Here is a 22633-nt window from a genome sequence, read left to right on the forward strand (position 1 = left end):
AATCAGTACGGATTTTGGGTTATAACATTGTCAGACGGAATGAGTGGCTGGTCAAGACTCGTTCAATGTAGTGTTACGTGTGCACCGACACCTGATTGTGCGCGTACAGTCGTTTGACGTGCTTACTGACAAAGTACACCAGTTGAGCTTCCAATGCCGCATTACGAGCATATTATCGTCGGGTTAAGCGTATACCGTTGTGAAGTCACACACTTACTGAAACGGTAACACGGTTATGCGTTCGATGTCATATTTGCGTACATACCCTGCTGCATCGTGTGGGCACCATGCTAGTTAAATAAATAACGAGGACCACTTTATTTGGAAATAAAATAATGTATTAATGTTGACTACGGCTTCCCATAACAAACATCGTCTTGGCACTAACAAAACTCTCCACATATAAGACGTTATGTTACTCATCCACCTTTACTCAAATCTCAATCTCTGAATCCCCATCACCGGCTTTCATCCACCTTCCGGGAATCATTTCATATCGGAGCGTTTTCCGCAACATTTCCGGGATTACGGTTTGCTGCAGTCATTTTCTATGCTGAATTTGGGGGGTTTTGATTAGCTTTCAATTCTCGCCAGGTTTTTCTTTGTTTTGTTTCTTGGAGTGAAAGTTGCAGTTAAATTTAGATCTCCGGAGTCCGCAGTTTTCGACACAACAACCAGATTTTCATTTTCTTTAATGGTCAAGATTCTATCGTTTTAGTCAATAAACGTAAACATATTCTAAATATAAATATTATTATTCTAGATTATAAATTACAAGTCTTGCCATTTTTCTCCTCCATTTACACCACACATTAAACCAATCAAACTTTATAAAACACACACACACAAAACTCTCTCTCTCTATATATATACTTATATATAATTCTCTCTCTCTCTCTCTAGATGTAATCACGGACACCCCTCATGTTCTAAAATTCTACTTTGATGATCGCATATTATTGTTAGTCTTTTAGGGCATCCTCAGGGTAAAACATCTGTACTTCATTTGTTTTTAAGAAATGGTTGTATTCAAAAAACCAAGTAGATCATCAAACCTTCAATGTTTTCTTGACTCCACAACCCCAATAGTCCCTTCTCAGTTTCTCCCAAAGGTTAGTTTCTCTTAATTTAATAATTTTCACCGATCTAATGAAACGCCCATTCCGATTATTAATGTTTGGTTTGATTTGGTAATTTTAGAGTGAGACTGTGAACCTTAATAGACTATGGCACCCATGGGAACGAGAGACGGTTGAATTCTTCACGTTGGGAGATCTATGGAGCTCTTTTGATGAATGGAGTGCTTATGGAGCCGGAGTTCCGATTAAGGTCCATGATGCACAAGATGAAACCATTATTCAGTATTATGTTCCGTACCTCTCGGCTATCCAAATCTTTACAACCAATTCATCTTTAAACTATCTAAGGTATGCGTTATATATATCTTCGGAACCAATAATATGTTGAGAACAGCATGATACAGAAAATTTTGGACTATATTAATGATATCATGATAATTATAGGGAAGAAACGGATTCTGAAACGCGGGATTCGTTCAGTGATACGTTTAGTGAGGAGAGTGAGAGTGAAAAGGTGTCGAGGTGGGACGGGTGTTCATCGGACGAAGGTGTGCTCGATCACGATACGCAGTTTCATGATCATCGGCTGGGTCGGCTTTACTTTCAGTACTTTGATAAATCAACTCCATATGGAAGAGTTCCCCTAGTGGATAAGGTATTCACATGACTAGTGGTGTTTTTCGGGTCGGGTTATTCAGGTTTCAAACTTTTAAATCTTGATCCGAAACCCGACCCAAATCTCTCACGGGTTTTTCGGGTTCGGGTAATTCGGGTTTGGGTTTTTCGGGTCGGGTTAATCAGGTTTCGTGTATCCTAAAAAAAACACAAAACCAACATTTTTTTTAAAACTGTAATGCTAAAATTAAAGCAAAATATTCTTCTTTGCTTATAACACATATAATCAAATAATAAATTAACCTAACTTGATAAAACAATTCAAAAGAAGAGTAAAACTTACTCGAACCATAACCGTATTCAATCGGGCGTGATTTGGTTGTTCGATTATGGTTGCTATTACTAATAAACGGAATTCATAAATTTTTAATAAGCAATCGATCCATAATAGTTAGAATGAAAACAGTCGATTAGAGCCAGATTCTGATAACCGTTGGTGACTAAGACTTAACCTATTATACATAAAAATATATTTAATTTCAAAACTAAAAGTTTATTCGGGTTTTTCGGGTTGACCCAAATCTTCTAAATCAAACTCGAGAACCAACCCGAATTACTTCGGTTCGGGTTCGGGTTAGTCTTTTCTCGGGTTCGGATTATTCGAGTCGGGTTAGTTCGGGTTCGGGTACGAGTTTTTTCGGGTCGGGTATCGGGTTTCGGGTAAAAGTGACAGCCCTACACATGACCTTGTTTCATTTTATTACAAACAACGTTTGATCTACTAGAAAATGCCACTTAGTTGGTCTTTACTAATTAGGATGTTTTTCCTTTAGAAATAAAGCGTGTTAAGTGAGAGAATTATACGCATTCCTAAAACGGTGGCGTATCGGAGTCAGCTATTATGGATGCTCTTAATACGCAACTATAAATGATATGTGTGTAACCAACTCCATGAGCATTTTAATTAACAAGTTTGGCATTTTAATTCATTGTGTGACAAAAATATTCTTGTTATGTTTTCAGTATGCACATTTAATTCACAAATATGGTATGTTTTCGCCATAAGTTAAAGTTACTAAACAATTTAACTACATTATCACTTCATCTTTGAAAACGCCCGTCGGCCCGTGGTTTTTGATATTCGCATTTTTGGAAGTACATTCTTTAGTTTTCCTCGGTGGTTTTTTATGAAGTAAATGACCATTTTGCCCTCTTAAAGACATGCGTCCATGATTTCAAGTGCACACGTTTTTCTTCTGCACTGTTCACTTGTTGGTTGTTGCTTTGCTTGAATTGTCTGATCACATATGAAATGAGAATAGTTTCCAGCGTGCGCCATGCTGACGTGTCAACGATGATGTGGCCGATAAAACTAATGTTTATTATTTTGACTAATGTTTATTCGGACAAACTTATATATATAACGTGTCTATTATTTTCGCTTTATTAGACACCCCTACAGTATGCTATGAATGCCATTTAACCACCTACTCTTCCTCTTCTCTCCCTTTTTTATCTAAATTTTGTATTTTCCTTCTTTTTATTAAGGTATGTTCATTATCTAAAAAGTATCCCGGACTCATGTCGCTAAGAAGCGTTGATCTTTCGCCGGCTTCATGGATGGCGGTTGCTTGGTATGTCAAATGGTTGAATCTAAGTTAACCTTAATTTCAACAAAATGAAATTAATAAAAGAGTTAATATATATATGTTTGACTGATGTGTTTAAGGTACCCTATATATCACATTCCCATGGGAAAGACCATAAAAGACTTGTCTACATGTTTCCTAACATACCACACCCTCTCATCTTCATTTCAAGGTACGTAACATGGTCGATACTCGATCGAGATATGCTTGTAACATCATAACTATCTTTTGACTAATATATTGATGAATGTAGATTTGGTTATTGAAGACCAAAATGTTGGATCGTTAATCAGAAAGAGAAGACAAGGAGAAGGAATCTGTCTTAGACCGTTTGGACTTGCCACTTATCGGATGCACGGTGACATTTGGATGTCTGGTAATGACCAAAAGAAGCTAGTTTCACTTGCGAGTGTGGCTGATTCATGGTTGAGACAGTTGGGCGTCCAACATCATGATTTTAACCACTTTCTTGGTAACCGTCGCACGTAGTTGAAAAGTAATTAACATAATTTAACGTGACACTTGAACGCGTGAGATCGAAAGACTTGTATATGACTGATCATCATCGTCGTGTTTTCGCCGTTTTTTGTATCCCTAATGGGCTTTCCGGTTTTTAGAACGCAATCCACTCTAAATTCCACTAAAGTTTGAAAGAATCACCCTTTTCTGATATGAATATTATTTTGTTGTAAGTTATTTTTGTGCTAGCTAGTTAATGGTAGTATATAATCTTAAATATATATAAGCGAAAGCTCCCTAAATTTTCTTAAGCCATCAGATTGCTTTATTTGTAAACGGAAGTTTCTCATGCATTTGACCCGAATTCACGGGTACGGGTCTCACTAATCCCAACTAGCTCTTAAACGGGTTACCATCTCATTATATTAAAAATTAATTTTATCAAATATTTGATATGAAATTCCTATAAAATAGGGATATTTTTTTATAAATTAATATCCGATCTTTTTTGAAAATATATTATTTATAGTTAAGAAATAATTTTATAGTAAAAAAACGGGTCATGGATCTCACCAAACCCAGATAACTTTTAAACCGGGTTATAACACCATTCTATCTTTTGTCATCAAATCATGAGTATATTATTAACTTTTTTACAATAAATAAAATTAAAATCTTCAAAAATATATAAATATTATAAACGAATAATGTGAAACAACCCCGTAATACAGGGGATAAAAACTAGTAATATATATAAACGAAAGCTTTAAAAGCTCTCTGGTTGCTCCATACATTATCTCGAGCCACCAGATTGCATTATTTGTAAATGAATGCTTCTCATGTATTTGACTCGAATTCACGAGTATGGGTCTCACCAAACCCATATATTCCTTAAACGGTTTATAACATCTCATTAATAAAAATTAATCTCACCAAATATTTGATATGAATTATAAAATAGAGATATACTAAAAATTAATATTTGGTCTCTTTAAAAAAAGATATTTATTATCTATAATTAAAAAACAGTTTTATAGTAAAAAAAAGATAAGTGGGTCATGAGTCTCATCAAACCCAAATAACTTTTAAATTGAGTGTAACATCTTATTTATTTCTGACACATTTTCATCATCAAATGTAAGTATATTATTACTGTATAATAAATAAAATTAAAATCCAAAAAATATATTATTAACTTTTGTACAATAAATAAAATTAAAATCTAAAAAATAAATAAATATTATAAACGAATAATGTAAAACCTCCGTAATATGGGGGATAAAAGCTAGTTTATAATATTTATTTTGTTTTAATTGATCAAATCAAGCGTATGTGTTTCGTCTCAAATGCATTGGTGTGGTATATATATTAACTAGGTATTGGCTGTCGTGTTACGAGAGTTTATTTAGGTCTTTATTTTTAATCGTTTTGCTATTTTATTTTTTGTAGTGACTTGTTTTATTCCGTTTTTAAATTTAGTACAATTAGTTAATAATTTTCATTATATTTTAATGTTTGAGCTATTTCAATTGTGATGAGTAGTTTTTTTAGATTTTTAACAAACAAAAATAAACGAACACGAACACATCCATTTTTAAATGAACAAACTAGAACAAAAATATTTGTTTTATGAAATGTATGCATCGTTTTTGTCCTTGATCACATGCTTTATCATTCGTTTATTAACATAAATGATTTTGGTGTCACGTAATGAGTTGGAAGAGGTGGCGATCATTCCTAAGGTCTTCCCTGAGGTTAAAACTTGGAATAAGCCCTCTTCATGACAACTCTGGTGCATTCATTTATTTCCTGAACAGTTTATTGTATAGAAAGAATACTTTTAGGGGAAACTGGTGGCATGATTAAGTCATCAAAAATGTAGTTTTAAAAATTATTATTATTATTATTGAAATAGTATTAAGTCTCACCTTCATTTTTCAAAGTGGATCTTTATAGAGAACTTCATATCGATTTCACTGAATTGCAATCGTCAGTTTACATCAAATTATATATTTAAATCAGATCCAATAGCAAATCAGAACTCATAGATGAGCCTAAATAGAATATATGTTTGTCCGATGTGTTAAGCTAACATAAACGGCACATAAATAAATGAACATAAACAAAGAAACGTAAACAAACAAAACATGGTTGTATATGTATGAGGAAACTGAATATAACAACCATTACCCAATATGCACTTATTTTAAGTTTATCAATTCTGAAATCGTAATAATGCGTAAATTACCAATAGCATTCTTTTTTTATATATAGGGGGTGTTTGGGATTCCTTATTTTCATCAACTTATAACTTATAAACTTTTTGAAAAGCTAATAAAGGGTATAAGGTGTTTGGCAAACCATAAGACCTTATGGATTTTAACTTATGAACAAGGCAAAATAAAGGGGTTTTCAAAAGTTAGGATTATGTAACTTATTAACTTAATGGGTTTGAATTACCTATACACCCCTCTAACCCTCAAAACCCATTACACTCATTTTAAAAAAGAGTGTCATTTTTAGTCATTTTGGTTTCCCCCAACACATAAGCGAATCCAGACATTTTTTTGGAACACTTCTTTTAAAAAATTCATAAGTTTATAAGTTCTTTTAGCAAAAAGTCATTTTCACTTAAATAAGCAATCCCAAACACACCCATAGTACTGGGAAGAATCAATACTAAATACACGAAAATTGCAAACTATAGTATAGCAGCAATAAGAAAAGTAAAACATTAGATATCATAAAGTGTCTTAAAACACGAAATGTAATACATGGTTCGAACTTGCATACGATATACAAAGCGAAATTATTGAAATTATTCATTTCTTATTTGGTCATTACAGCTCCTAAAATAATATTAATGTGCCTTTGGTGGTGTCCATTAATCCCTTATCATACATCTATGGCTTCATATTACATAAAATGTCAGACTTTTATTCCTTTAGGATCGTTTGCGTTATCTAGTCAACCAACAAACGTTAACAACTTCACAACTCAAACGATTGCAAACCGCAACTTGTTAACAACAAATTCAACAAACTGAGTGCAAAACCAACACGTTTCAGCACATTTATCAGTTCTTTTCAGCAATTTGGTACGTTTCAGCACGTTAAACAGTTTGTTTCAGCAACTTTCAGCAGAAAAATAGTGTATTTCAACACTTTTAAACACGCTTCAGCACTTAAAACTACTCGTTTCAGCACGTTTATCAGCACGAACAACAATTTGGCGTGTTTTCAACTCGTTTAAGCAAGAAAACAGTTCGTTTATCAGCAGTTTAACACTTAAACAGTGCGTTACTGCAGTTTTAACAACAAATCAACAATGGATTAGAAGATTTTGGCAGGCTTCAACTCGTTTCAGCATTTAAACTTCCTCATTTTAGCGCGCTTTTGACCAGTTTTGCTGCAATTTAATATATTTTGGTTCGGATTGACACGTTTCAACAAATTATCAGCAACGAACTGACAAAACAGATCTGAACCGAACTTAACTCGGTTTTTAACTTTCACTCGGACTTTAAAACTCGTCTCCTATAAATGCCAAAACTACCCTTGGCCTCCAAGTAATTTCAACAAATGCATGTATCAAAATACTCCTGTGAACAAAATTGACCTCCACAAATTTTTGGACAAAATTGCCCCTGCACTCGAAACTTCCCAAATATTCAGCAGATTTAATCCAACACCAAGAGAAGCAAACTGATGAGATTGATGACATACACACGTCAAATCCCTTGTTGACAAATGATCGAACACCTGATGTGCAAACCTGAATATGAAGGATAAATGTATCAGAATAGGTTACATAAGTCAAAACCCATGATTGGGTTATGGTTCCGATTATCCGGTGAGATTGAGCATCAAAGACATTACAATCCATGTAAAAATCCAACACACGAACGAAACTTGCCATGTGGTTATTAAGCTCTCTATTTAAACTTATGAAATTGAAGGATCAAAAACAATAATCAGCGAATGGAAATTAAAAAACAACCAGAGTTAAGCAACGATGACGAAGAAGGGTTATAAAGCAGTCATAACCCGTGTAAGGGTATCCGAGTTTGGTGTCCCACATACCCGTGAAAATTAAAGCCTAAACGGGTTAGCACCGAGTTAAATCCATGAGAATCTATCATTTTCAAATGGAGCAATCTGGTAGCACGTTTTTTTTTGAGAGGAGGGGGGGGGGGGGGAGGGGGGAGGGGGCGACATGCGGGCTTTAAATGTAGACATTTATATATGTACTTATATAGATAGATATTATTAAAAATATCAAATCAGCTATTTCAAAAGAACATAAATATACAATTTAAGAGGTACTGAATTTATGTTACGAGGGAAGGAGTAAAAAGTAAAAACATATGACTTTAGACAATTTTAGCTATAAATTCTTGATATATCAACGTCAAGGAATCTTTATATTTATTTGATGGATTTTTCAAAACTAAGGTAGTTTTGTCACTACATCTTCAACATTCAAAATACGATACTCGTGGATTTGTCAAACGTATACCACTACTTAAAAGGAATTAGAATAGATTTCATGAACAACTATGAGGCGATTTACTTGTAGTTTTCGGGACAATCGATGACTTTGTCTATCCTAAACCAAATTATATTTTTATCGACTTAAATTACATAATTTTTTTTGTCAATCACAACTACATGAAAAGACAAAACTTTGCCCAAACTTTAATACAACTAGACCTTTGGTGAAAATCAAATTAGTTTTCCTTTTAACGACCAACATTTTATTGTGAAAAACGACACACTAGCATAAGAGCATTCACAACAGGTATTCTATATTTATATTAGTGGGTTCTTTATATTGTATGGAATAGTGATAAATTGTTAGTGTTTATGAGTAAATTAAGAGAAACACGGTTCAAAATTTATAAATTTTTAAATTTTGTTGAAAGTGGTTATTAAGAGAGAAAATTTAATGATAATTGTATATAAAAATATTATGCAATTAAAAGTAAGAGAAAAATTTGTTGATTTATAGTATATAGTTATAAAGATAGAAATAAAGGATATGCCAAGAAACCGAGAATGTTATAACAAAGTTACAAAATGCTAGGCTAGAGGCCAAACACCAAATAACAAAGTACACTGTTTATAAACTAAATAAATTAAAAATTACACCAAACTAGTTTTAACTACATACCAATATTGCTGCCACCTATTTCTAGATTGGGACCACATCATGTGTGGATTTAGACTTTGGAGAGTTAATGATGGGTGGTATGCAGTAATTCCATTCATTCTTCTTCCACTTTAAAACCCATGGTTACTTGTGTTCACAATTTTGGTTTCCCATGTGAACACATCCACCACCAAAGCAATCAGCAATCTACACAATTAATTTATGTTATCCTTGTGGAAATTGGAACCATAGTTGAAAATGGCAATGCAACACCAAAGTATAAGAGTTTTACAGCTAACCTAATAAGGTTTGTTCTTTAATGATATTGTTGATCTAAAGACTTATCACTTAGGGGTGTTTGGAATTAGTTATTAAAAAGTAAAAAAGTGTTTGGGTTGCTTTTGGTGTGGCAGTGATAAGTTAATACGTTACATTTTTGTAACTCATTAACTTATTGGAAATCTATAAGAATCTTTTATAAGAAATTCCAAACACCTTTTTACATAGAAATACATATTTGCGCTGGTTGTCCAACTTGTTTAATGTTTACTATAGTTAACTTTCCGTCATATATAAAATTATGAACAATGGGTCAACGATTCTTATGATTATTGATTAGTTGAATGAGGGATTGACTTCAAATACACAACTATTAGATTAAGGTTAATGATTCCACCATCTTATGAGTAGTGGGTGCTGTAGAATCTGAAATTTAATATGAATTTATTTATATAATTGAAAACTCAGTGATTATCTATATAGTATAAAGACAAATGTTGGTGTCGCAAGGTCCTGACCGGGTTAAGTGACACCACCTCACTGATCCAACTTTTTTTTTAATTTCGGTAACGTAGCAAATATAATTGTAACCGATCGACGCCAAATTTATTTTATTATTGGTTTTAGTTTTGGTATAGTAACAATCGTGAAGGAAACCGACCAACTTCGTTGATTGGGCCAAGTGGCACCACCTCATTGATCCAACATCTTTTATTTTTAGTTTTAATTCCGGTAACATAACATTCATAACGGTAACTGATCGAACACCAATTATATTTTTATTATTTGTTTTAGTTCCTGTACCGTAACAACCATGATGGAAATCGATCAAATTCGCGTTGACTCACCACCTTAACGTCCGAGACTGATAATGCTCGAGTTTGACCGTTGTCTGGGTTTTACCAACCACAATGTGTTGGTTATTATTATTTTGTTAGTTCGTTATGGGCTTTTTTTAATGTCATCACCTTCAATACCGACTGAATTCACGTATGTTCACAGCCGCAACCCACGATTTTTTTATTCGCTGCGAGTTTGCTAGCTGATTTTTTTTTGTTTTGGTGTCATAAACCAATACCGACTAAATTCGTGTCAGTGCACTGCCACAACACAAGGCTTCATCAGCATAGTGCAACGCGCGGGTGTGATCCTAGTTGTATATAAAGTTCCTAGTTGACGTCTTGTAATTAACATCTTATATCTTATGAGAAATACACCAAAAAAAATAATCAAGTAACATGCAACCATAAAGCGTTTATTAATTTAGGAGAATTATGTTATGTAATTAATTTAAGGCTTATAACAAATACGTAAACTAAGAATGAATACTTTGATCAGCAAAGGCACACAATATTTGGACATCAATACACCATGCAATATATCCGTACACTATGTCACCTATACAACTTGTATAGGTCTATATGAGTCATATAGGCTTATACGAGATATATTGTCTCTATATAATCTATAAGATATATATTGTCCCTATACGGCCCGTATAGACTGCAAAAAGCTACGAGTATAAACTTTCCGTACATACGTTGAATAAGCAATGTCTATACGAGTTGTCCAGATCTATAACAATCATATAGACATGTATAGACACCATAACATTACTTAGCAAAATCTTTTTACTATTGGTTAGCAAAAATGCAATACCACATATTTATAATTGTTTTGTATGGCCCAAATTATAGCCCATTAGGCCTTCTTAATGCATATCCTTTTTTCTGTTCTTTTACTCTAAATAAATTCAGGCTTTTTCTTAGTGGAAAATTAGACACGTATGGGCAGAGGAATATTAAGAGCTATATGAAAAATCCTTAAATTTGGATAAAGAAATTGCTAGTATATTTGTCAAAATGGAAAATTAAAAGTCCTTTTTAAATACCCAAATGGGTTAGCAGGAATATGACCTGTTTTCATCAATTCAAACACTACTTATTTTTTTAAACGGTTATATTATTCGATCAAAATTTTTATTTCCCCGTATTTAGTTTTGGGTCGTATAAAAAGTTGCCCAAACCGAGTCCACTCGTGAGGTCAGTTTCCAAAACTCACATGCTATCGTCATACTCATTCTTATTCTATCCCCAACGCTGGCTCACCTTCAACAACAGTTTCCAAAAACTAAGATACATTCAATTAATTGATTCATTATGTCTTCTTTTTTAAATTTGGTACATGGGTACTGTTTCTTAGTTTAAGTTACAATATGGGTCTTGTTTCTTTTTGTCTTTTAGGAATCAAGGACGCGTTTTTATGCTGTAAAGATTATTATTATTAAATATGTGTTGTTACTATATACTTTATATTTTGATGTCCTTTTGAGAAACTTTACAATGGTAGGCATAATTTCATTTTAGGAAAAGAATCATACAAAGCCCTTTGATTGCGCTACTTAATCCACCATTTTTTAAAAATATTCTATTCTTTTGTTCTTTCATAAACTTACTATCTTGATATTATTCTTCTCTTTCCTCTTATGCATTGATTTGGCATGATGAGAAGTTGAATTTTGAGGGCAAAGCATGGATTTATACAATCATTTTATTTTAGCTTTTCACAGCCAAAATTGCATTTTCAACCAAATTTCTTCATCTTTTTTATCATTTCACTCATGAGATTAAGACATAGGAAATGCATACCTTCTTGTTCTTCCAATCCCAGAGTAGTCTCCTTTCTCTCTTTGTTACAATTTGATCATCAACTTTTAATATTTTGAAAATTTTAAATTCTAAAACACCTAAGTGATCTTTAACTCATGCATTATAAATTCAGATGATTGATTCGCACTGTTCTAATGACTTCGTGCGCTTCTTCCTAATATGTTTTTGCTTCCAAGTATGCACTTAGTTTTCATATATATGTCGTAAAAAACAATAACATGACCTTTTCTAATGTTCATGTTCAAAGGCACGCGTTTGTTTGCCACCGAATTATTATGTTATCATTCGTGCATTTTGTTCAAAAACCAGGTTGATGAAGATGATTATGATTATCCTTGGACACACAACAAGAGCAACATTTTGGCATGGTTGCACAAGTCTCTTACCAGAAAATCAGAATTAGCTCAATGTATTGGTGAGTGAGTGTTACTTTACACTAAGAGATCCAATATAACTGTTTTGCCACTCAATGCTGTTGACATTGTTTGCAATATGTTGGATTTAGCTACTGTTATGGTTGGTCCAAGAACATGGATTGGAGCAATCTTTAACCGTGCAGGCCCCAAGAGTTCTGGAAGTAACAAATACAGTGATTTTAACTTCACCCCTGTTCAGGTTCGTTCTGTTAGCGAGCTAAAGCTTGATACGGTTCAAATATTTAATATTCACAAAAACCGAAAATTAAGTAGGAAACTGCTTGCATTCCATTCTGTACAGGAAGCAAGATATCAGAGGTTTCGTGAACGTACCAATGTACCTTATGACGGGACTCGTATAGAGCATCAGGTGTTTACATTTTATTTATCATAGTTAATTAAACCAAGTAATTGATCTTTATCACTATATTTGTTTATTTATGTCATCATGTGTTAATGACAGAAAGCCCTTTTAGAATTGTGGAATTTAGCATATCCAAATGTCACACTTGAAGGATTAATCTCTGATCAATGGAAGGAAATGGGGTGGCAAGGAGTTAATCCGTCTACTGACTTTAGGTACACAACGGTGGCAGATATATACATATATAACATTTTAATTGCATTTTATAAACTTGTAAATGGTTTTGTAACGACTAAAATTTGTTTTATGCAGGGGTGGTGGTTTTCTGTCACTCGAGAATTTGCTGTTCTTTGCAAAAACATTTCCTGTATGGTTCTGTCAAACATCATTTGACTTTTATCTTTTAGATATCATTCATGAATTGCCTAATTGATTCAATTTCAAAATGAAGAATGCTTTTCGTAGGTTACTATCGAAACAACCTGGAAAACGCGCAACATGGGAATATCCATTCGCTGTTGCTGGAATTAATATTTCGTTTATGTTGACTGAGATGCTGGAGTTATATCTTGGTATGAGAATTAAACACATCTATGTTAATTATCATTTTGTTGTTGATGATTTGTGTTTTGCAGTTAAGCCTAGATATCAACACTGTATCAATTTTGTAAAGTTATTGGGAGGTAATTAAATATTTAGTACTGATCGAATCACTGTTTTTTTTAATCTACGTACAAATGGATTTATTTTTTACTTTGCGTCTACAAATTAACCGCAGAGGATGAAGAAGCCTTTGATGTTTTATACTGCATAGCTTTTGTAATGATGGATGCTCATTGGCTCGCCATGCGTGCATCATACATGGAGTTCAATGTAATCTCAGATACTATCTCTCTCACTCTCTACACACACATACACGCACACGAACACACTTTTCTGAACTCATTCTTATCCTCAACCGCTACTTAAAAAACACCAGGAAGTTTTACAAGTTACACGCGCACAGCTGGAGAGAGAGCTTGCACATGAAGATGTCTATAGAATACAGAATTTGCCTGCCTTTAATCTTTTGCACAGTTAGTTGTTTTGACTTGAGTGATTGACTATTAGAAATGAGGTTAGATTCGGCTGTATGCTGCTGTTTAAGAGTGGTTTGTTCATATTAAGGTTTTTTACATGCTAGATTATTGTTCATATATTAATGGTTCGGCACTTATTTTTCGTGACCAATGATCATCAATAAATTGTAAGAACACGAAAGAAAACCGAAAACAAAATCTTAATATGGGGTACATGAGACATGGGATTTACGGAACAGGGTAAGATTTGTTTTTACACATGCATTTGTAAGCCATGGGACATGTTTCGGCCTCGTTGATGGATGCGCATACAAAGCTAACCATAACCAGTCTGCACGGGGAACATGAACCGCAGGCGTGTGTGCAGTCTGGTAGCCGTGATCCAGGCACTTGAACCGTATCAGTTGCTCTTTGCCTCCCCGGTGTCACCCCCGTGGCTCTGTGTTGATCCGGTGTCACTTGGTTTTGATGGTGATGCCCATGACCTGGTCCGCGACATTGATTAAACGTAATTAAAAAACAACTAAAGAACAACAAAAGATTGTACGGTTAATGGTTGGATTTTGTGACACGTCGTCATCATTTTATGATGAACTCGCTATGATTATATGTTTACGTGCACTTGACAACAACTTAAGGTTGTGCATCATAGATCGAGTTGTACTACATGACTCATGTTAATGGTGAACTTAACATGTACAATTGAATTAATGCATTCACTAACGTCTGTGTGTGCGTCATTAGGTTCTACTATGCAACCTCATGATGCATATCAACATAGACAATTCACATGAGTCAAATGGTGTACATAAACAATATCAATCAATGAAACGACGGTTTAGGTTAGTACGATACAAGAAATTTAAGCGTTGTACTATGCAACCCTGGAATGCACATGAAAACATTTGTGCACGCATTGTTGGGTTGTACTGTACAACATTTTATGCCTGATCATAGGACTGTACCCGTACGTGGATGTTGCAAGCCTATATGCCTTGCCGAGAAGTGTGGAAGAAGAAGCAGCAAGGTGATAAACATGATAATGCGCAACGAATCCTTCATGCTTATGATCCTCCAAAAAATGTGTAAATATCGAATGATGTTTGAATTATGAGATGAAGAAGTAAAGGGGTATGTTGATTTATATGGATAGAAAAGAAAGAAGGTGGTATTGAAGCAAGTCACAAGGCAGAGGGAGAGGGTCACATGAAAGAGGGTGAATCACAGGGCTTGAGCATGGTGTAATCAAAGGTTTATGATTTATGGTTCTCAAATTTACTGAGGTAAATTGCTTCTTGTGACACGTCTGTAAAGTGACCAAAACATTAAATGCTACTTGCTTTGTTTATTATTATTGTAAATTTTTAAAGATTTACATGAATGTAACGAGCATGTTGTATGAGAATTGGACCACAAAATGATTGACCAAATATGAAATTGTAGAAAATAGGAACCATGACAACTCAACAAAAAAGGGAACTTAATGATGTCACATTTTTGTGACAAGGTACAAGATTTAATGTGGCTAGGACAAGGTAAACGTGATAACGAACAACATTGCAATGAACTAGAGACAAAGGTGTCGTTTTGCATGAAAATGTTTGTGAGACTTGAATACGACTCAATCAGTTGAAGGAATGCAAGGTTTTGAAAGCAGCCAAGAAAGGAGATGATGCTTCGCCTGCATTTCTTTCTTTCTTTACGGTTTATTAAACAGAGTCACTATAAATGAAATTTTGTTGTGTATGTTGTTTATTATTATACTTGTTTATTATTAAACTAGGTTCTTGACCCAATAAACACATGTAATTTCAAACGACAACGTATTTTTTAGTATGTTTTCGGGACGACAACATGATATTTAGCTACAATTCATACTCTTTTTGTTCAAAGATGTGGATGTGACCATATTACGCTTCTTTGAATGTGAAGACATCGGTAGTATACTGTAATTATATTATTGTATGAAGATGAAGATGATTAACAACAAATAAAAAAGATAAGAACCATCTACAATACGAACTTTAATAAATTTTGTTGAATGAATGAAAGATATTGTTGAAAAAATGCAATATATAACGTTATGTTTCTTTGGGATAGTAGGTTAACACGAAAGGTTTCATAGACAATTTAAATACATGGACATAACAAAAGCTAAAGGGAAGAAGAAAAGAACATACCTTATAGTAGCCGATAAGAAAAAATATCGGTTAACTTCAGAAGTGACGAAAGAGTTTAAATACTTTTGTTACAGTATATAAATAATCACCCATCAAAAATAATATGTATGATTGAACAAGAATTTTTCTTTTATATAACGAATATAATGGGATAATAATTATCTATGAAAAACATGAAATATCATTTTTAAAATCGTATAGATAAGAAAGTGTAACAAATTTTGATATCATTAAATGTCAAAATAGTATAATTAAATATATTAGAAACGGATATAGGAATAATAATAGTATAAACGTATATCATTTTGTGCTTTAATTTTGGTTGAAAAATGATTATTCAAAGATACCCGATTGAATATTTTCTATTTGAAAAACCTAATTGAGTATGGTTAACAAACATTTACTATTTAAAAAAAAAGTTTATTATGATGATAAGACATTTATTAATGTTACCATTTTCTAATTGAGTTTAATGACAAAAAGTGTTATCTTATCCATACTAAACATAACCTTAACAAAACATAACCTTAACCAAAGTAAATGATATTTATTCGTCTTAAGACTACCAAAAATTTTCAATTAAATCAGAAGATATTTAAAATACAAGCAACCAAGACAACTAATTAAATAAAACAACTAAAAAGCAAACCATATATTTCAAACATGTGTTTCTTATCGTTATACATATTAAACATTCATATGTAGAAATGGTAAATGCCAACCCAAATCTTTAATAACATAATGCTACAACCTTTTAGATCAACAACATAGATTCATAAAAATAAATACTAAAATATGCAGTTAACAACAAATTCAACACGACATTTTCACTAATGATAAAAACAATACATTTTACAATAATTCAATGTAAAATACAAAATTTTATTTTTTTAATAAAAGTCCCTGATCATTTATTTATTCGTTTGCGAAAACACTTGATCATTAAGTTTTGAGCCTTCTATCAGTTCTTCCCAGATAGACCTGTTACCTAACATACATATAAAAGAAATATGCATATGGGACAGCAACTATAATGATGATGAAATGTTCCATTCAAAAGCTATCCATCAATACACACACACACACTTGGTCAATTCGTAACATTCACTTGATCAAATAAACACATACACTTGGTTACTTGTTCACATACACTTCATTAAATCCATTTCAACTATCGAAAATAATATGTTCCTTGTAATCAAGATGAACGGAAAAATATAACGGAAGAGGAATGACTTCATCGACAATAACAAGAACTTCCACAGCGGCAACGATGGTTTGCCATCGACGGCAAGTGATGGTTCAGAGAACCAACTAGAACCGTAGATGGCAGCAGCAGACCAAAATCGATAGCCTATAGGGCGTTTACAAATGCTAATGTTGAGGGTGCGGCGAGTGAGGGGTGTTTCGAAAACAATAAAGGCATCAATATTTATAGGCTTGAGACAGTGTTGGGATTTTTAATAATCCACGATTATCATCTTCTAAAATCACCGGCTAAGGGGCTGTTTGGCAATGGCTGAACCATTAAGTGCTGAACCATTAAGAAGTCTGAATGATTAAGATGCTCTGAACCAGTAAGTGCCGAACCAGTAAGTGTTGTTTGGTTGAACCTCTGAATGGCTGTGTAGAATGACTATTTTACCCCTCTGAACTATTTTACGCTGAGTGAAAGATATCTGTTTAGTCTGAGCTATTAATAACTATACTGAATGACCAAACTTTCGTTATAACCAACCAAAATACATCTTAATACAAACTTTGGCTATAACCAACCAAAATACATCTTAAAAATATCATAAGAATCCAACATCAGACGTCCCATGAAACACATTTGTTAACTATTACATACAAAAGTTTTGTGCTTTCAAAAGCTATGATGTTAAGTTCCTCTCTTTACAAAAAGACTTAACTATTAAATCATTCCTTCGGTATTCGATCTTCAAAAGATAAGACTTGAACTTGAGATGTTCATCTTCAAAAGTTATGTACCTTTGTTGGTTAATCCTTCAGTAGCTAGCACATTTCCACTACATTGTTGACTTTGACTTTCTGAAGTCAACACCCATGTCCTACTTTAAGATCTGAACTCATCTTTATAACACCACATTATGAAGACTTTTTAGGGCTTGCTCAGGATTTTGGAAGGCCTAAAGCGGATAGAAAAACGGGGGCCTTCTAACAAATTATTGCAAATTTAGTTGGTTTAAAAAAGAAATTTAAATGCACCTTAAAAATAATAAGGCGTACTAATAAAACTCATAGTAAGATAATAATGATAACAACTTCAACAAAATGGTAGTAGTATGAAGTACTAATAAAAATGTTACCAAGCAGTTTGTTAAATTAAATCAAAAGCATAACAAGCGAGGAGTTCCTATTTCCAAATTTAATAACTACACTTGCAACATGAATTAACACAACAACATGAAGCAACACCCTCATTATTCATCAACCAAAATCAAAACAATATGTTGTTTACTAATCCATTCGTTTGACCCGTTAGTACTATAAACACTTTGAAAAAACTATAATAGATGAGCATAACAATTTAAAACCAAAACTTCATGCTTAGTTCAAGTGTAACAGCTATTTATGTTTAACAGCTTCAAATAAAATATTACTTTTATGTAGCTGCTGTAATATGCTTATTTGACCTGCTTAACGACCATATTTTTCTATGTTCTAAAATTCTTGAGAAACTAGACTTAGCAAGGTTTCAAACCCAAAAAGAATCATCTTAATCGGATCAACGACTTATTTTATATGATAATTAGAAAAACAGAACAGATTCATAAGTTAACTGAAAATTCAGCTTTACGCCAATCAGAAATAATCTGCCAAACTACACAAATAAACCAAAATACATCTTAAAAATAGTTAAAGTCACTTACACAAATAACTTAACAATTCACCAAGTCTTCCGTTACAATTTTACTTAAATCGAAAGTACGAAAGCAAAAAAGTATGTCGTCACAAGTATCATAACAATTCAAATTCAAATGCAAACTGTATTCACTACTAGTCAAATAAACTTATTATAATATGGCATCTACTTATGTTAACAACTTAAACCAAATTGCGTGAAAATGGATCAATTTTGAAAATAAAAACTTGTCTAACCTTAGGTCCCTTCACAGCCAAGTAGTCAACTTCTTTCATCTCTCCAGAGAGGCGTTGTGCTTGGGTCGCTTGAAGAGAAGAATGAAGGAAGGACGCACATCGGACGCAGTGAAATAACGACCGATACACCAACTAAGAAAATATACATCAGTGTTCTAAAAAAGTTGATTTCGCACAACATAAAAGAGCACCTAACTTCGTAAACATTATGCCCTAAACCAGCAAAACAATTTTTAACACACAATTGTATAATGAACACATATTTTAGGGTGACGTGATAGAAGCCATTGCAGGCTCGGAGAAAGAAAGTTACTTTGAGTTGCTGATAAAAGTTTAGTCGATGAGCTTTTGTTAATGAAGCTATGTATACTTCGTTAGGTAACAAAGGTATGCATGAATCGTCTACTCTTATGCATTAGGCTTTAATAATTTGCGAAGCTGTGTATGTATTGTATAGACATTATGTAACTAAACCCTCTATAAATATTTTCGATAGGAAACCGATCAGCAACATCCAGTAGGTTTTCTTAATCTAAAACTATGTGTGCAAACGTTAGCTCTCTGTGGTTTCCCCATATACCCATATATTAGCAGTAACAAACAAAAACAATAACTGATATGTACATAAATCTGTAGAGCCTAAAATATATTAAAACTAGACTAGTATTGTACTAATACAGCCTAAAATTAACTTAAACTAAAATCAATTAGCATATATTATTCAAGACAAGCAAACGAACTTTGCAATTATCCTGATGAGATTTTACATAAACAGAACTAAGCCTGGCTGTTCAAACCATATCAGAACCCAAGAGGTCGGGAAACAAAAGAGCAGGAAATCAAGTAGGGAAACCAAAATCATACCTGGTGGTGGCGGTGTGCTTTGGTCGGTGGGCACTTACGTCTTCTTTTCATTCAGTTCTCATTAAGCCATGGTTTAAAGCTCAATGGTTTAGATTAGATACCCATTCAGATGTGATTGTGAATGAAACAAATAGACGACCGAATCAGCGTTCAGACCCAATTAACCCATTCAGACCTCAAACAAACACATCCTAACTAAATGGGGGTGTAGTTAGTTATGTAAGTTTATAAGGAAAGTTGGTATTTGTCTAACTTGTTTAATTTGATTTTGCTATCCTCAAACTCCCCCCCCCCCCCCCCACCCCTTCCAAAAGAAAAAAAAACACGAAAGGAAACCTTTTAGCACCATATTTACATTGATACGGTCAAAACTAATTTAACACCATATTTCTTTAAATTCATCTAAAGAAATAAAAACCGTTTATTGTATTAAACATTGGGCCATTCAATTTATTAAGAGTTAAATTCCTCTCCTCCATGGTGGATTAACTTGTGTAACTCCACACAATAACTCGACATTTATTATATTGGGGTTTTCAAAAATCGGGTTGTTACATAACCCATATAATTAAATAATGGGTCATGAAATATCGGGAGTAAATGGGTAATGGGTTATAAGATATAGTAAACAGGTCCATTTAAAATGAAAGAGTTTTTTTATTTTATTTAAAATTATTAAAATACTAAAAAATTTTAAGATTGCAATCTATTTATGGAAAATAGTTAACTGAACCAATAGGAATATACCATTTGTCTAAAAAGCTTATTCCTTTAATAGTATATGTAGATTAGGTATTGACATAGTTCTTTTACGGGTTTGTTAGATACACTGTATGGTGTTTCCAAAACACCCACTCAATCCGCCACGGATTGGTGGATTGTTTTGGAAAAATGTTTTTTTTTTTGTCATTTTGTTGTCTTTTTTTTATTATTTTAGAAAAATTGGTTTTTATTGGTCCTAATCATCTTCTTTTGGTCACTGCCGGTCTCAACTAACGAATTGGCTACTGACGGCCCCGACTTTTAACGTATTTGTTCCTAACGGTCCGCGACTAACAGAATTCTAACGTCGTTAGTTTTAGGTCGCCGGAAAAACGTTTTTGGCCGGAAAACACACATTTTTTCCCGAAAACTCAACAATTTTGTCCCAAACATCATGGTAACTTTGTATCGTACCTTTAGGAACAATTTTCTAGTAAAGCCCCAATTATTGAGGTCGCCGGAACCCTAGAACCATCGTCGAAATCAGTTGATGGTGCTTAAGTGATGGTGGTTGGTTGGTGGTGAGTTAATTGGTGGTGGTGGCGGTGTTCAAGTGGTGTTTTCCGGCAAAAAAACTGACTTTCCCGCGCAAAAACGTTTTCCCGACGACCTGAAACTAACGGCGTTAGGATTCAGTTAGCCGCGGACCGTTAGGAACAAAGACATTAAAAGTTGGGACCATCAGTGACCAATTCGTTAGTTGAAACCGACAATGACCAAAAGGCAATAGTTAGAACCAATAAAAACCAATTTTTCATTATTTTATTGTTTTTTTTGTCATTTGTTGTCTTTTCTTTTTGTTTTTATTTTTATTTCTTCATTTTGTTTGTTTTGTTTTTTGTTAGTCGGGTGTAACCATTTTTTGACAGATTTTAAAGTTACAACGAAACAACAATTTTAAAATTGAAAACGAACAAAATAAAGAGAACAAGATTTATATAATAATAATAAATACATAACGAGTTCTGTTTGTTTTGTTTTTTTGTTAGTCGGGTGCAAACAATTTTTGATCGGTTTTAAAATGACAACGAAACAACAATTTCAATATTGAAAACGAACAAAATAAAAAGAATGAGATTTATATAATAATAATTAATACATTAAGAGTTCGAAAAAAAAACGAAACGAGTTCGGGAAATAGAAACAACATACAAAAACAAATCTAAAATGCAGCACCACTCGCGTCGTCATCGCTCCCCTCCTCGTCGAAACGTGGCGATGGTGCTGTGTATTGGTGACCATGCTGTTGGGCAGACATAACCCCAACCATCCAGGTCATCTGACTACGTAGATGTGACACTCTACGCTTTACTCTCCGTAACCGGGAGTCAGTGGCTGCATCCAAATGCACGACGCGATATGTACGCAGAAAGTGCGGCGGGTGCTGATGCGGTGGCTGTTATGAACACGATAAATTAACGTAAATACCACAAAGATACAAAAACAATTAAACGATAAAATAGAACGTACCTGATCACCGTCCTCGCCCTCACAGTCCGCATTGTCAACCCCGACGTCCTGAATATGTGCCTCCAGCTCCTCGATTGGCGGAGGCTCGACAAGTGGGACCTCGACGTACGGGGGAGCAGGTAGATCAGTGACCAGGTGATACCGGCTATTAATCTTCCGGATGATGCGCATGCTCTGTACCCCGTGAACGGCCCAACACTCGCGGGAAATCGCGGCTGCATGGGTAGGGTATCCAGTTGGGCCGTATAGCCCAAATTCATCACAACCCGCGTAACGTATGTGCCACCGACCAACGACCTGCGGCCCTACCTCTTCGAGTAAATGACGAAGTAGTCGCCGAATGCGTGAGCTAGGTTGCAGTGTCTCCCCGTAAGCAAGCATCGTAAAAAAAAAAAAACAGTTCACTAAGGTTGCAGTGATCTGCCCCTGGTGACGACCTTGTATGGTCTGAGCGATAAGCCTGTGTAGGTACCT

At 33.9% G+C, this 22633-nt stretch overlaps 3 protein-coding genes across 4 annotated transcripts; 2 read left to right on the plus strand and 1 right to left on the minus strand.

Annotated features, from left to right (window-relative positions):
- Nucleotides 1-349: 349 nt before the first annotated feature.
- LOC143601476 (uncharacterized) lies at nucleotides 350-4065 on the plus strand. Its single transcript, XM_077078882.1, has 6 exons — nucleotides 350-1112; nucleotides 1201-1427; nucleotides 1524-1734; nucleotides 3243-3328; nucleotides 3424-3515; nucleotides 3597-4065. The coding sequence occupies exons 1-6, from the start codon at nucleotides 1020-1022 to the stop codon at nucleotides 3830-3832; spliced, it is 945 nt and encodes a 314-aa protein (XP_076934997.1). The 5' UTR covers nucleotides 350-1019; the 3' UTR covers nucleotides 3833-4065.
- A 7664-nt stretch (nucleotides 4066-11729) lies between these two features.
- On the plus strand, nucleotides 11730-13875 carry LOC143601474 (uncharacterized). Of its 2 annotated transcripts, XM_077078879.1 has the most exons (10): nucleotides 11730-11903; nucleotides 12211-12316; nucleotides 12407-12516; nucleotides 12619-12687; nucleotides 12781-12896; nucleotides 12994-13048; nucleotides 13133-13253; nucleotides 13317-13364; nucleotides 13460-13554; nucleotides 13661-13875. In XM_077078879.1, the coding sequence occupies exons 1-10, from the start codon at nucleotides 11853-11855 to the stop codon at nucleotides 13760-13762; spliced, it is 873 nt and encodes a 290-aa protein (XP_076934994.1). In that variant the 5' UTR covers nucleotides 11730-11852; the 3' UTR covers nucleotides 13763-13875. The 2 variants fall into 2 exon arrangements, with proteins under 2 accessions (XP_076934994.1, XP_076934993.1); XM_077078878.1 differs by lacking the exon at nucleotides 11730-11903 and having other exon boundaries at nucleotides 11959-12316.
- LOC143601475 (protein EPIDERMAL PATTERNING FACTOR 1) lies at nucleotides 13839-15476 on the minus strand. Its single transcript, XM_077078881.1, has 2 exons — nucleotides 14732-15476; nucleotides 13839-14245 (listed from the first exon to the last, which is right to left on the minus strand). The coding sequence occupies exons 1-2, from the start codon at nucleotides 14820-14822 to the stop codon at nucleotides 13989-13991; spliced, it is 348 nt and encodes a 115-aa protein (XP_076934996.1). The 5' UTR covers nucleotides 14823-15476; the 3' UTR covers nucleotides 13839-13988.
- Nucleotides 15477-22633: the final 7157 nt, after the last annotated feature.

This window comes from Bidens hawaiensis, unplaced genomic scaffold (assembly GCF_021521415.1).
Source record: "Bidens hawaiensis isolate Kalapana, Puna unplaced genomic scaffold, B.hawaiensis_p1.1 tig00056442_1, whole genome shotgun sequence".
Classification (NCBI taxonomy): Eukaryota; Viridiplantae; Streptophyta; class Magnoliopsida; order Asterales; family Asteraceae; genus Bidens; species Bidens hawaiensis.

Coding starts and splice junctions, on each gene's coding strand:
- LOC143601474 (XM_077078878.1), top strand. CDS start 12,133: ATGTTCATGTTCAAAGGCACGCGTTTGTTTGCCACCGAATTATTATGT. Junction 13,365..13,459: donor TTTTGTAAAGTTATTGGGAG/GTAATTAAATAT, acceptor AATTAACCGCAG/AGGATGAAGAAGCCTTTGAT. Junction 13,555..13,660: donor CATCATACATGGAGTTCAAT/GTAATCTCAGAT, acceptor AAAAAACACCAG/GAAGTTTTACAAGTTACACG.
- LOC143601476 (XM_077078882.1), top strand. CDS start 1,020: ATGGTTGTATTCAAAAAACCAAGTAGATCATCAAACCTTCAATGTTTT. Junction 1,428..1,523: donor TCATCTTTAAACTATCTAAG/GTATGCGTTATA, acceptor TGATAATTATAG/GGAAGAAACGGATTCTGAAA. Junction 3,516..3,596: donor CCTCTCATCTTCATTTCAAG/GTACGTAACATG, acceptor TGATGAATGTAG/ATTTGGTTATTGAAGACCAA.
- LOC143601475 (XM_077078881.1), bottom strand. CDS start 14,822: ATGAAGGATTCGTTGCGCATTATCATGTTTATCACCTTGCTGCTTCTT. Junction 14,246..14,731: donor TATAGGCTTGCAACATCCAC/GTACGGGTACAG, acceptor GTCGCGGACCAG/GTCATGGGCATCACCATCAA.